The sequence below is a fragment of the Panthera pardus genome, unplaced genomic scaffold (assembly GCF_024362965.1).
Source record: "Panthera pardus isolate Hobbes unplaced genomic scaffold, ASM2436296v1 HiC_scaffold_10, whole genome shotgun sequence".
Lineage (NCBI taxonomy): Eukaryota > Metazoa > Chordata > Mammalia > Carnivora > Felidae > Panthera > Panthera pardus.
The window spans coordinates 6,807,881-6,822,683 of record NW_026526655.1 but is presented as its reverse complement, the minus strand read 5'-3'; the positions used below and the strand labels follow the sequence as shown (position 1 = coordinate 6,822,683).

Here is a 14,803-nt window from a genome sequence, read left to right as displayed (position 1 = left end):
CCTGGGCAGGGACACATAGCTACACACACACTCAGAGAGCTGGCGTGCTCCAGGCCACTGCCTTTGTGTCTGTGTGTCTGTGTGTAACACAAAGCTGACCATTTTAACCATTTGGTTTTATTTTATTATTTATTTATTTACTTAGGCATTTATTTTTTAATGTTCATTTTTGAGGGGGGGAGGGGCAGAGAGAGAAAGGCGGAGAGACCCAGAATCCCAAGCAGAATCACAGCCCCATGTGGGACCTGACCTCACGGCCTGGAAGATCACCACCTGAGCCAAAGTGGGATCCTTAACCGACCAAGCCCCCCAGGCACCCCTCATTTTACCCATTTTAAAATGTACAATTCTGTGGCATCGAGGACCTTCAGAATGTTGTGCCATGGCTACCACTATCTGTCTCCTTCATATTTTTACCATCCGAAAAGGAAACCCCAGACCTGTTAAGTGGGCTCTCCCATTTCCCCCTTTTCCTGGTCCCTGGCCACCCCCAATCTTCCTCCCTCTATGGACTTGCCTACTCTGGATATTTCCTAAACGGAATCAGATGGTATTCGTCCCTCTGTGGCTGGCTCCTGTCGCGGAGCGTCATGGTTTCGCCGTTCATCCGTGAGGTAGCCCGTGTCAGTGTTTCATTCGTTTTGTGGCTGAGCAATATTCCACTGTGTGGGTGGACCACGTTTTGTTCATCTGTTCATCAGCGGGCGGACATTTGGGTGGTTTCCGCCTTCCAGGTGTTGTGAATGGTAACGGTTACCTTTTATAAATCGTGTCCACAGAGGCAGGGTAAGGGATGTTTGAGGCAGGCACTGACCTTACATAGTCCTTCCCTCAGACCCTTACCATCTCCATCCCTCGCACGGGACCCAGGGTACATCTTTCCTCCCAGACCTCACCTGTACTGGGGACTGACGAGAGTGGCCTTATAAACAGATGGGCTTTGATGGAAGCTGGCAGGGGGAGGCCGTGGGTCCTGGGTGAAGCAAGGAGAGACCCTCGTTTTTTGTCACCCTTTCCTTTCCATTCTTCCTTGGTCCAGATTTCCCTTCTGTTCTCCTTCCTGACTCCTTTCCTCCCTTCTTTTTGTATAAATTCCAAGTCTTCCCGAAGCCTTTCAGCTTCTGGAATTTGGAGGGCCCTGCTCATCTCTGTTCTCTCTAGCAAGCGACTATGTGACTGTTAATGTGGAGTTAACATTTAAAAAGTCGTGTACGGTTTTGCCAGATTTTTTCCAAAACCATCCTTTCTCCAGGATTTCACCTCTCCTCTCCCCACGACATCATGTCACTGAAACTAGAAACCAGGAGGGATGGGGAGCCTACAAATCCTAGCTGTCTCTGCCAGGCCTAAGTGAACTTTCTGGACCACATTCCAGGGAATACATTTAAGATTCCTACTTGACCACTTCCTGATTTCTGGTTTGTTTTGTTTCGAATCACGCTGAATCCTCTGCCAGCTGGGAATCTCTGCAGCCACAGCTCTTCTCCGCGTGATTTGTAATCGTGCACGTGTTCTCACCTATCTGCATTCTTTCTTTCTAGTGAAGTGGCCTCTGAGGTGCCTTTCCGCCTCATGCACCCCCGGCCCGAGGACCCAGGTCAGTCACACGTTGTCGTGGTTTTCTCTAACCGTTTACTGTTTGCAGATTTCTTATTTATCCATTGGTAGTCATTCCTGATCGAGTCTCTGGGTGTCTCTGGGCGTAGGTACAACAGGTGATGGTTTGCCATCCTCAAGGTGCCCCGGGCCAGCCCGCAGGGGAGGATTTATCCCCTCAGCCTTGAGCCATGGCCTGTCTACCTTCAGTTAGAACGCGGAGGACAGGGCATCCCTCCTCTTGGACATGGGCTTTCTTGTTGGGTTGGGTCAGGAATGATTTATTTTTATTATTATTATTTTGTTAACATTTATTTATTGTTGAGAGACAGAGACAGAGCACGAGCAGGGAAGGGACAGAGAGAGAGCCAGACACAGAATCTGAAGCAGGTTTCAGGCTCTGAGCTGTCAGCACAGAGCCCGATGTAGGGCTTGAACCCACAAACCATGAGATCATGAGCTGAAGTCGGATGCTTAACCAACTGAGCCACTCAGGCGCCCTGATCAGGAATGATTTAAAAGCAGAAGCTCAAGTGGGAATAGAACCTGATTGAGATTGAAAGAAAACGTAGGCAAAAAACGCATTTAAGAGGCTGAGACTTTTGCATTTCATGGGAAAACATTAACAGGCATTTAAGATGCCTGACGAGTATTTTGGACAGTGATTTTTGACAGGATTATCGTGAGAGCACTGAAAATACTAGAAAAGAGTGTCAGGCCGAGTTCCTGACACCTTGGCTCTCCTTTGAATTGCAAATCTGTTGGCTCTTGTATGGCTGTCTGAAGAAAACGAAGCCAGGGTTGTACGACTCTGTGAATATACTAAAAACCACTGGAGTGTGCATGTAAGTCGGTCAATTGTGTGGTATAGGAATTAGATCTCAACACGGCTCTTTTAAAGGAAGTAAATGGAGCAGCAAACAGCACACAGGCGCGAGCTCAGAAATTCTGGGGGAAAATTCTCCACTGTGTTAACGTTAAGGTGGCTGAGTTGGCAGGAAAGGAAAATAGACTTGGGTGAATGAGAACCCTCCCTAGTTAGAGCAACAAAGAATATTTTAAGTAAAAGTGTTATAAACAGGGCCGCCTGGCTGGCTCATTCGGTAGAGCGTACGACTCACGATCTTGGGGATGTGAGTTCACGCACCACGCTGGGTGTAGAAATTACTAAACAAACAAACAAACAAACAAAAGTGGTATAAACAAGGAAGATTTATTTTTCTTACACTTTCTAGGTTTTTAAATATTGATCATGAAATGGCATTTAGACATTAGAATGAGCCCCACCCCCGTACTCATTTTGGGTTGGTCTCAAAAATATTTTGTCTCAAGGTATTTTTTTCCAAATGTTTTGGATTCAAATAGTCAATGTACTTTGGGGGAAAAAGTCTGGCCACATTTTTATTATTCCTATATGTTGGCATCATTCAGATACTATTTTTTAACTCTGTGAGATTGAGATGCATTCTGGTCCCTTCCAAGGACATTTAAAAAGAATATTTTAAAACTATGACCTGAGGGGGTGTCACCATTTATGCCAGAATGTTTTCTAAAGCTGTGAACAGACTTCAACTTCACTTGAGGGAAAATGGGGCTCTTCCTTTTTTGGGTATGACATTTTCGTGTTTCAGTCATTGGGGCCCTCCCTTTGAACATATCACAACATCAAGACTACACAATGATCTTTTATGCTGTGAGATTTCAGGGGGAAAGGACAAATCACGCCATGGCCTCAAAATTCTGACTTTGCAGTCCTGATTCTGATTTGAGTCACAGATGTTTCACTCACAGGAGTGCACACATCTTACCTGTCTAGTTCCTGGCTCTGAGTTAGACAGGTAGACTGAGCAGGAAAGGTGTAACTTATAGCTAAGAAGCCTTGCCAGGACCAGGGGCCAAGTGATTTGTACCTAATACACACTACGGAAATGCTACCAAGTTTTTATTATTCCATGTCAAGAGCATCCACATGGAAGGCAGGGGTTGATTTGATTTTCTTTAAGGCTGATGGTCCCAGTTAGTATAATCATGCTAGCACCGTGGGGGCCCAGGATGGTTCTTGCCCAGGGACCTCTCTGTTGGTTTCCTGTGGTCAGCAGCCCACACAGACACTTCCCTCCCAGTGCTTGAGAGACCAGAGCAGTGACTCTCCATCACTCCTGGGCTCTCAGAAAAATCCTCTGGAGTTGTTCACTTCACTTAATTCTTGCTGATTCACCACTGAGGGTTATGACAGCACCTTACTAAGTGGGCAGAAAGCGAAAGGAGCAAATAAAGAGCAAAGGACCATTCAAACGAGTAGCAGTCAATCACGGGCTGCAAAACGTACCTGAAAACATAACTCAATGACAACAACAACATGATTAACCTGTTCACAGAGAAATCAGACCCTGAGGGGCCTGGGCGTGGTTCCCAAGCTTGAGCGCGTACCCCAAATACCCCAACCACGGGAGGTGCTGGTTAGACATCCAGTCCCAGGACACCCCCGTTGCAAGCCAGAGGAGAAGGTGTGAGCCGGGCCTGGCGAGCGGGTCCTTACAGCACCTGGGACTCTGCTCTAGATGCAGTCCAAAGGACAGGAAGGGAGAAAGCATCCTAGAGGTGAGGGTGGAGGAGGTGAGGGCAGACACTCTGTAAAGGAGGCCGTGGTTCGAATGTGCAGGGAGAAGGGCTCCGGGAGCTGGAAAAGACAGAGAGTTGGGGATTACGTGCGGTTGTTGTGAAATGCGCGTATCTGGGCTTCTTATCCCTCCGACTATAAAGTCACCAAAATAAGGAAGAAATTTTTCAGGTGCAACTGTCAGACAGAATTTATTCTGATAGATTTCTCTCTCTCTCCTTTATTCCATGCTTACAGCTACGGCAAAGGACAGGTGAGCCATTGCTCTGAGTGTCCCTGTGTTCTGTGACTCCCTCCTTGGGTCCAAACCCCTTTGGGGTTCTTTTTGTACACACCCCATGCTCTCAACACCACCTCAGGCCCTGGTTTTCTTTTTGCTCCCTAGCACTATGGCATGTGTGCGTGATCAGTTATACTGGGTATGTGTGTCTGCCTTGTGGGTTTCTTCATTGTCTCTTTTTTGTTTAAGAGATTTTATGTGAAAAGCTGTGAGGAGGATGGCTTGATGCCCTGCTCCATCATTTAGAAAAATCTTGATCAGTTCCTCTGTTGCAAAAGGAAGAACAAAGATCTTGCTTTGCTTGGGATTTCATTGCAAGCTTCGAAGAGCATGCCATGATCGAAACGTTCTTTGCTTTATTGTAGTTTACAGGATGAAAATTTGGTTTTCGAGGAGTTTGCTCGCCAAAATCTGAAAGACTCGGGAGATACTGAGGAAGGGAAGAAAGACCGGGAGGCCGTGGATGAGTGAAGAGGTCGCCCTTGGCACTGGGGAAACGGGGTAGTTCACAGCCTGATGAGCGGAGCTCCACAGTTAGTCCTTTAGTTATGCTAAATACCGAAGCGTGGGTCTACTCACAGAAATAAAGTTTGTTCTGCTCTGATTCAGGCTGGCTTGTTGAGGGGCCCAGGTGACATCACCCACATGCAAGCTGCAGCCATCAGAGTCCCCATGTCTCAGGTGGGGGAGGGCGGGATCTAGAAAGGAAGCCTGACCTGCTCAGCGCTGGCTCATCGAGGTGGGAAGACATCCCAGATGTGGTGTGCTCACCTGGTGGAGCCTGGTGTGTCCAGGGCTTTCTCCGGGGGGCCTGGGGTAAACAGTTTCCCTGGAAACATATAGGCGGCGGGGGGGTGGGGGGGTGGGGGGAGGCAATGTTTCTAATGACCTGACCAATCCTAGCTCCACGGCCCCCCAAGAGCCTCCTGAGATGAACAGAGCAGAGGACAAATGTGGCCAAAACACTCTTCATCACTCGCTTAACTTTTGCTCCAAGGCCCTGTTTGAGCTCTGGGTTGTTGGTTAAGTCTCTCTTGAAAGCAAGCAATGAAATCAGATTTGGCTGGTTTAAGGGAAAACAGGGAGTGCACTGGAAGGACCTTGGAGGGGCTCAGAGAATGGAATTAAAGGAAGAATCTGAGGTGGGCAGGAATCAGCAGCTCCCGGGGCTGCCCTCTGGGCAGCCATTCTCCCATAGTGGTGGCCCAGCACCAGGTACCCTCAGCCTCGGGGTCTCTGGTTCCAGTGTGTAGGTCCTGGGACGGAGAATCTGGCTGGCCCAGCTTTGGTCAGGTCGGTCAATGCCCAGCGGCCGATGATGGCAGAACCCAGCCCTAGGAATGGCTTGTCCTGGAAGGGGGCACTTCTCAGAGTGTCTTCCCTGAGACTAGGTGGGGGACAGGCTGCTCTGTGTCAAGGAGGAAGGGGGGGCTAAAGGAGAGCCAGGGTGCTGTAGGTGGTGCCTGGTGGTGTCCTTCAGAGTCCCCTTCCTGGCCTGTGGTATCTGCCAGCTTGGGGGGCCGCTAGGGCCATGGAGGGGCTTTGGGGGGTGTGTAGGCTCTGGTCCATGTTTCAAAGGAGTAGGAACAAAGAGGTTTGCAGAGCTCTGCACAGGTCTACCCCTCACAGAAGGTAGGAGGGTGAATGGAGGGGACAGGGGTGGGGTAGACACGTGGGGTGGGGTCTCCAGGACCACAAGCAGTGGCAGAGGGCTGCACAGCAGCCTGGGTTCCATGCACACGAAGGCTCCCACATCTGGGCTTGTTCAGCAGGATTCCAGGCTGGCTTGTGTCCTGGGGACTGGGATTTAGGCTGGAGGCTCCCATATACACAAAGGAGGGTGTGGACTTATGTGTCAAGTTTGAGCCATTCTGATATTGACAGGGATGAGGATTCATTTCTGGAGAAGGAATAGTAATAATAATAATAGGCAGAAGACTGGGCCTTTGGCCTGTGGGTTTGCGGGGTCAGACACAATTTCTCCTTAGCGTTTCTCCGATTCGAAGAGAAGAGCACGTTCCCATGCCAGCCTACGCCCCCTCTCAGGATACTCAGGAAGGATCAGGGCAGCAGGCCACTCTGGGGATCCGAGCCCCTCTTCTGTTTCCACCCAAGCCCACAGGCCAGCTGTGCTCGGCTCCCACTAGAGATCCTAGGCGAGCCGGCACCCGGGAGTCAGCCCCGCGGTGCCCAGCCAGAGGACCAGCCTGTTGGGTCCTGCATCGCTTGATCCCGGGACATCCTCAGTCAGGGTGGACGTTAGTGGGCCTGACCTTTGGAACTGTGTGGGTTAGAGCTGGAGACCAGAGCTGGAAGGCCAGTCCCTGCACACCAGAGGTCAGAACAGCTCTTGCCCTCCAGGTTATTTTAGTCCCCAAATGCCCAACTCCGAGACTTCCAGGTGCTGGCAGGAATACAGCCTGCAGCTGGCCACCCTGGGGAGGGGGTTGGAGGTAGGAGCAGGAAGAGAGCAGCCGGCTGCTGCGAATGGGATGGGAACCCTGCCTGGGCTGGGCCTGCACGCGAGGGTCTGCTGGCATGTCGGGAGGGAGGATGTGCCTGCGCAGGTTGGCTGTGTGGCCCGGGGCTTTTTCCAGGTAGCTGCATTTGGAAGAAACAGGGTACCAAGGAACTGAGCGTGCCACATGAGGAAAGTGGGGGCTGGGAACCTGGGAGAAAGTTCTGCAACCGGCAAGCAGAAGCCTGGAGAAGCAGAATCCCTGCTACTTACTGGGCGCCTGCCTTGCGCGGGGCACTGAATACCTGAATGTCTCATCATTCCTGCTGTGCTTGTGAGGGGGTCCCGTCATACCCAGTCGTTAGGTGGGGAAACTGCAGTTCAGAGAGGTCAGAGTCGAGAGTTGAACTCTGGTTTCCCTGAGTCTATACCCCAACCTTTGCTCACATTCTGATGCTGAATAAGTAAGTATATGAGACCTTGGAGAGCCAGAGGGGGAGATTAGCGCTTATGGTTCAGCACTGGCTGCCTGTAAGTTCTTTTTTTATTTTAATTGACATGTTATGGAGAGAACTGTAGATTCACATACAATTGTAAGAAATAATACAGAGAGATCCTGCATTTTCCGCAAGGGTAACGTCTTGCAAAACTATGGTGTATGCTATCACGACCAGAACCTCGACACTGGTACACCCCACCCATCGGCTTCAGATTTCCCCAGTGTTACTTGTCCTCGTGAGGTGAGCGTATTTGGTGTGCTACAATTTTATCATGCGTGTAGCTAGTTAAATAGAGAGTCTGTTTGCCTATCCCGGTAACTCTACCCGGTGCTCCCATCCTAGTCCGAGGCCACAGCCCGTACCGGTTACCTCACTAATCCTTGGGGAGCCGGGGTAGGTGGGGGGGCCCCTGTTGGCTTGTTTAGAAATGTATGGGGGTGGTTTTTGGTTGTCACAATGCTTGGGGGCCAGGAAAATTATATGTCCCACAGAGAGAAGCGATGTCCTGCTCCAAATGTCAATCATAACCCTAGTTCAAGGTAAAATCAGATTATTCTCACATTTGGGTGCCTGGGTGGCTTAGTCGGTTGAGCATCTGACTCTTGATTTTGGCTCAGGTCATGATCCTAGGGTCATGGGATTGAGCCCCGAGTCGGGCTCCACACTCAGCATGGAGCCTGCTTAAGATTCTCTGTCTCTCTCTCTCTCTCCCCCTCCGCCCCACTCTCTCCAAGAAAAAAGAAAAAATTACCATGTTTTGAACCGCATCATTTATTCTAACATGGAGCGGGTTTTCCTGACAGGAGGTGCGTGCACGTCTACGTTGACAGGTCAAGAAAGATTAGGTTGGATGTGAAGTGTGTTATTACTGCCACCTTGATATGCCCTTAAGGTGGGGTAAACTCAGGGAGCTGCACATTGTTAGAGATGATTCACAGCGTGACTCATGCCGTAAAGAGGCACCGGAGGGAGTGTGCTCTTACAGGCACAGCACTTCAGGGGGGGCTCTCGGAGGGAACTGTGCTCTGCGGTCACCCGAGAACAGAAAACCTTCTTCACTCATCAGAGAAAAATATGCCAGAGTTCTGTTTCGCTGGTTGAGGAACATAGTACGATTCTTAACGAGCCGAATGCTCTTTTTTAAAAATACACCTTTTATTTTCAAGTCCTGTAGGTTTAGATTTACAGAAGGTTTGCACAGATAGGACAGTGAATTCCCCCACACCCATCTCCCTTATTACGAACATCTTCCACTAGGATGGCACGTTGACCACGCTTAATGAGCCCATACTGACATGTTATTATTAAACTCAAGCCCGTTCTTTATTCAGACGTCTGTAGCTTTTGCCTCATGTCCCTTTCATGTTCCAGGATCCCACATGACATTCTGTCTTCCTAAAGGCTCCTCTTTGCTGAGACAATCTGTAGTATTTTCTCATGATTGTAGATACACTCCCATCCAGCCTCAGCTGCTACCTCCCAACTCACGTTCATGTCTGTGGCTTTCTGCCTCTAAGATGATGGATTCTGGAGCCCACGTGTCCCCTGAGCTTCTCTCGGGTGTAGGCAACAGCTCACCCAGGCACCTCAAACTCCGTTTGTTCAAAACCGAGTTGATCTTCACCTCCACTAGGTCTACTTGTGGTCACTGGGGACAGCATCCTCCTTGAAAGCCGTGTCCCCGGGAGGCATCCCTAATCTCCCGACTAGGGCACCCGCTCCCTTTCCATCTCTGCCGTGTCTCCTGCGTGTCACTTCCTCTCTCCACCACTGTGACCACGGCCTTGATTCTGCTCCAGATCAAGATTGCCTGGATTGGCGAATCGCTTTTGAATGCCCTCTCTGTTTCTAGTCTTTCCTCCTCTGGATCACTCTCTGTCCAGATAGATTTTCAACACCCTTCAGTGGCTCCGGTGCCCGAGGGACAGAGTCCTTGCTCCTGGCCAGCACAGAGGGTGCTCCGAGGCCAGCCACAGTCCACACCCTCCTGGCCTCCTCTTCTCCTCACCAACGGCTGGCTCCCCTTGTCATTCTCTCAACTTGCCCGGGAGTCTTCTGCCTTGTGTCTTCCCCGGGAGAGTCCCTGCACCCCCTTACCTTTCTTCTCAAATGTCCAAACCCAGCTGGGGTCACCCCTCCTCCGGAGAGCCTTCCAACACCCTTGACGGCATTAATCATTTGTTCCCCAGGTTTTGCACTTAAGGATCACACTATTTGTAATTAATTGATACAAAATGACCAACCTCCACGGGGATGCGGGACGCCCTCTCCTCTGTGCCTGTATTGGTCTCAGTCTGCTTGGGCTGTCATAACAAAGTACTGGGGGGACTTCCATAGATATTTTTCTCACAGATCTGGAGGCCAGAAGCCTGAAGTCAAGTGTGGCAGAGCCGGTTTCTTCTGAGGCCTCCCTCTCTCCTCGGCTCGTTGATGGCATCTCTGTGTGTCTTCACATGGTCTTCCCTCTGAGCCTGTCTGTGTCCAAATTTCTTCTTCTTAGAAGGACACCAGTCACACTAGATTAAGGCCCATCCTAATGGCCTCGTTTTAACTTGATTATTTCTTTAAAGGCTCGATCTCCAAACACAGTCACATTCTGATGTACTGAGGGTTAGGACTTCAACCTATGAACGTTTGGGGGGACGCTGGCGGGGGGGGGGGGAGACACGATTCGGCCCAGAACAGGCCCTTCTCCCCTCTTGCTTTCTACGAGCTCCTTTGGGCCCAGCTTTGTGGGAGAGCCAGCCTGGAAGACACACGGTCCATGTCCAAACCCCATCTCTTTTCCACTCCTTGGAAGACGTATCTGAACCCCAGGCCACCGTCTCCATCGCCAGAACAAGCCCAGCGAGCTTGCTTTGTGGGGCTGGTGTGTAAGACTAAAATCACTGCTCAAGTGTCTGGTGCGTGCTGGGCGGGCAGCGCACGAGGGCCATCGCTATCTTTGTGCACATCAGAACTCACGGTGAGGATGGAAATGTACATTTGCGCTGTCTTGTGTGGTAGCTGCTAAGCCACACACGGCTATCGTGGACCTGAAATGTGGCTAGTGTGACTGAGGAACCGAAAATTTAATTATAATGAACTGAAATTGAAATTGAAGTAGCCACATGTGGCCAGTGGCTATGGCACTGGGCAGTGCAGCCAGGGGCTCGGGGCCTGTCCCAGAGTGTTCCTGCATTAGGCCCTGACATGCTCTGTCCTGGCTCTGCGTCCATTCCCCTGGCCATGTCCCTCCCCATGCTAGATGCTATTCTGTGTCCCCCGGTGGGGGGGAGGGGGTTTCACTTGTTTTGCTTCTGAAAAGTATCACCCAGAGGAGCAGGGGCCAGAGCATGCTGACCAGCAGGCAGGCCAGAGGCCACTGAGTCTCTAGCAGCAGCCCTCTGAAAGCAAGGGGACAGTCACGCAGTCCCCTAAGGACTTGCCCCTCTCAGGTAGCACCAAGCTCTTTTCAAACACCTGTACGTCTCAAAGGGCAGCGAAAACAAGTGCATTCTCCTGCTCCCCCCAGGGAAGGGCTCCACCTACCGCATCTACCAGCCGGCAGCCCTGGTTAGCACCCAGGGCCTCTTACTCACCTTTGCCTCCTGCCTCCACCTACTTCTGTGTCTACGTTATCTCTGCAGCCCCTCCCAGTGACCCAGGCAGCCACCTGCCCTGATTACTTCAAAGCCTGGATCACAGGCTCCAGCTTTGTGACCCAGCCCCACCCAGGGTTAAAATCCCTTAAGGGCTTCCTGTTGCCCTCAGGACTAACCTCTTTATCGGGTTTACAAAGCTCTATCTGACCTGCCCACCCCCAGGCTCATCTCTTTGTGTTATTTTCCTCCCTTTAGGCTACAACTTCCTTTTTTCCTGGACACTTGTTTTCTTGCCTCCAGGCCTTTGCACAATCTGGTCCTTCCTCTTAGAACACAATTCCCCCCTGTCCGGGATAACTCCTGCTAGCCTTTTCCTTCTCCTGGGCATCTTTTCTCCAGGAACCCTTACCAGCTGGAATTGTGTACCCCTCTTCTGGCATCCCAGAAGTCCGTCCAAGTACTTTCTTCTTTCTTTCTTGCATTCATGCATGCATCCCTCCACTCCGAATTGTTTATGGTGCAACTAACGACTAAATGCCAGACGCTGCTTCTGACGCTGGCGACAAAATGCAGGGCAAGACAGACACAGTCTTGGGCCTCCTGGAGATCACTTACATTCTTGAACGAAAAGACTGAAGATTTAAAAAAAAGTGACCACAGGAACAAAATGACGCAAATCGTGCCCTAGACAGAAAATAAACAGATGCTGAGACCAGGGGCCAGGGGACACCGCGGGTGGAGGCGGAGGGGCCGGAGCGCGACTCCATCTGCGGCTGCGCGCGTGACCGGCAGGGGGCGCGGCGGGGGGCGGGGGAAACCACCCAGTCTCGGCCCCGCCCCCGCCCGAACAGGCCCCGCCCTCCAGACCCCGCCCCCGGCCCCGCCCCCGCCCGCTGTGCGCGCGCTGGCCCGGCAGCATGGCGGCGGCGGCGGGCGCCCCTCCGCCGGGTCCGCCGCAACCTCCTCCGCCGCCGCCGCCCGAGGAGTCGTCCGACAGCGAACCCGAGGCGGAGCCCGGCTCCCCGCAGAAACTCATCCGCAAGGTGTCCACGTCGGGCCAGATCCGTCAGAAGGTGAGCCCGCGGCGGCGGCGGCCCGGGCGCGCGCCCCTCACGCCGCGGCAGCCCCGTGAGGCCCGCGGCCGGGCCCGAGAGCCGCCCAGGCCCGGCCCAGCCCGGCCCGGGGTCCCGCCGGGCGCCGCTGTCCGGGCGGAGCGCGCCCCACGGGGTAACGGGCCGGGCGCCCCGCCCCGCGCCGGGGCTGAGCGCGCCCTCCCGGCGGGGCGGCGGCGGGGACCCCGGGCCGGGGGCGCAGGTGGGCGCCGCGCGGGGCCGGGCGAGTGGGGCGGGGCGCCGGGGCCAGGGGCGCCAGCCGCAGTGGGCCGCGAGGAAGCCCCGCGCCGCGAGGACCCGGAGGAAACTGAGGCCTAGAGGCGGGGGGCGAGCGCCCCAGAAATGGGGGCTGCTGGCTGCGCCCCGCAAGCGTACGCTCCCCGAGCCCCGCGTTTCTGAGGACTGGCCAGGTCATTTCCCGCCGGGTGCTCTGTGGACTCACCTGTGGTCCCCCGGGAAATTCAACAGGACCTGGGTGTGACTTGACTCGCTTGTGTCTTCGTGCCCTAGGGGAAGGGATGCGCCTTCTGTGACCAGCTCACCCTCCCTCGGGAAAGCCGGGAGAGGGGGGCTTTCCCTGGCGGCGCACCCGCTGGGCACCTAACTCGGTGGAGAACTCCAGACGCCAAACACTCGCTTGCAGAAAGACGCATTTCCTTTCTGCGGGAGGAAAGTTGCGCCCTTTGTTTTCCCATTGCGGTTCCCGTTGAAAACTGCTTATGGTTTTTGCTACAGGTGAGCCCTCTCTGTTAGAACACGGCTGCCTGAGGCAGGTGGCTGGACAGGTGGCTGAGGGCATGCCGGGTCTGTGGGCAGCCGCGGCGGATCCAGCTGGCACAGACTCTCACCCTGCTGCAGTGCGCTTTTCCTCCGGGGCCAGTTAGGTTCAGCTGGTACTTTCACCGTGGGAGCCATTTCTTGCTTTACCTTTTGTCAGCCTTTGCTACTTGTGGTGGGGTAGTCTTTGGGCTTAGCATGTTACAAACAGGTTTATTGTATAGTGTTCCAGGTATTCCGCAAATAGGTGATTGAACCCCTCCTTTGTTCCAGATATAGCAGTAATGGCAATTAATTGTAAGGTAGCAATTCTTCAGTGCTTACCAGGCAAGGTGCCAGGCATTTTTCTTGGGTTAACTTTACAGCACTCTATGTGGGTTAACTCATTTAGTACTAGGGAGAACCCATTGAGTTGGGTGTTACCTATCATCCCCATCCGATGGCATTGGCCCAGGGAGTCACAGGTAATAAATGTGGATCTGGATCGGAACCGTGGTCAGGATCCCAAGATGGACAGTAGGAGTCTGGATCCTACCGTGTAGAAGATGGAACCTGTGCACGTGACAGTATGACATAGTAAGTCCTGTGGAAGCTCAGGGGACAGAGAATGCAGCTACCATGATCTTGAGAGAAAAAGTTTGCCAAGCTAATTGGGGAAGGAAGCGCTTTCCACATAGTCGACAGATACTGACACACATTGTAGCTGAAGGTGTAGGCACAGCTGGGAATGGTCAGAAGGTGAGTGGGTCAACTTGAGGGGGATTAAGAAAAGGCTGGAAAGGTAGATTGGGCTGGATTGGTAGATTGGGCTGGATTTTAAAGGGCCAACCCTGGAGTTGGGTTTTTGGCCTTGGGCAAGAGGGAGCCACTGAGGGTTATTCAGAGCATGGGAGTGACCAGTCAGATGTGCTTTTAGGAAGATCTCCAAGTAGCCCTAAATGATACTGATAAGAGTTGCTCTCCCCTGTTGTTTGGTCCTGGAGCATGGTATGTGCCCAGTGTGGGGTAGATCATATGATTTACAAGTGTGATTAAGATTAGATCTCTCAGAGATTCCAGTGTTTGTCCAGAATTCTGTTCTTTAGGAGGCATTCCCTCCCCCCCCCCCCCCATTTCCCAACACAATAGTTGCTGTACCTACCAGCTGTTGTGGTTGAGGAGGAGTGATGGGTAGAGTGTTAAAAATACACCCTGACGACTTGAGTTGCTGAATACAGTCACATCTGCTGTACAAATAGCTTCAGGCTAATTTTTCTTTCGGGTTGTTAGAGATTGCCTGAATGTGGGAAGTGTGAGGTTTTCTGTGTGCACTAGCTATCCGCCCCCCCCTCCCCGCCCCGTTTTTTAAGCAGATAAGCCATTCAGAAAATTGCACTGGGATTATGTGGTGCATAAGAGAGATCCAAAATGGTATGGGGTATCGTTCTAGGTCTAGACGGGAAAGCTGAAACCACTTCATTTAAAACAGAGGGAATTCAATGTAGGGGGGTGGTCTCCCAGGCGGTGAAGGACTGGGGATGCAAACAGTGGGCAGTGAAGCAACCCTGAGATGAGGCAACAGGAAACCATTGTCACCCCTAAGCTGGAGGACAGGGGAGGGCATGGCATTTCAGGCTCCCCAGGAGCAACTCCCACCTGCCAGAGGCCGAACTGCCCTAGGTCATCTGGCCCTGGAGCCTTTGGAGGGCGCTGCTGCTGCTGCTGTCTAACCCCACCTGCCTCTTGCTTGGGAACCCCAGCGCATTCGGGATCAGCCCCCCTGCAGTTCAGTGCAGAGCAGAAGGTCAAGGAATGGAACTGAGGACAAGCTGGCCCAGGACCAGAGCTGTATGTATTTCAAGTTTTTGAAATAGCAGTCCAGTGCTTCTCAGATTTT

The 14,803-nt window shown here is 52.5% G+C and overlaps 2 protein-coding genes across 5 annotated transcripts in view; both read left to right on the top strand.

Annotated features, from left to right (window-relative positions):
* Positions 1-5,100, top strand: part of SAG (S-antigen visual arrestin) — a 30,119-nt gene extending 25,019 nt beyond the window's left edge. For both annotated transcript variants that reach the window (XM_053903571.1, XM_053903575.1), the window contains 2 exons: positions 1,542-4,469; positions 4,862-5,100. In XM_053903571.1, coding sequence (XP_053759546.1) covers positions 1,542-1,668 — 127 coding nt within the window. In that variant the 3' untranslated portion in view covers positions 1,669-4,469; positions 4,862-5,100. The remainder of the gene's footprint in view (positions 1-1,541; positions 4,470-4,861) is intronic.
* A 6,827-nt stretch (positions 5,101-11,927) lies between these two features.
* Positions 11,928-14,803, top strand: part of DGKD (diacylglycerol kinase delta) — a 113,686-nt gene continuing 110,810 nt past the window's right edge. For all 3 annotated transcript variants that reach the window (XM_053903553.1, XM_053903552.1, XM_053903551.1), the window contains exon 1: positions 11,928-12,111. In XM_053903553.1, coding sequence (XP_053759528.1) covers positions 11,956-12,111 — 156 coding nt within the window. In that variant the 5' untranslated portion in view covers positions 11,928-11,955. The remainder of the gene's footprint in view (positions 12,112-14,803) is intronic.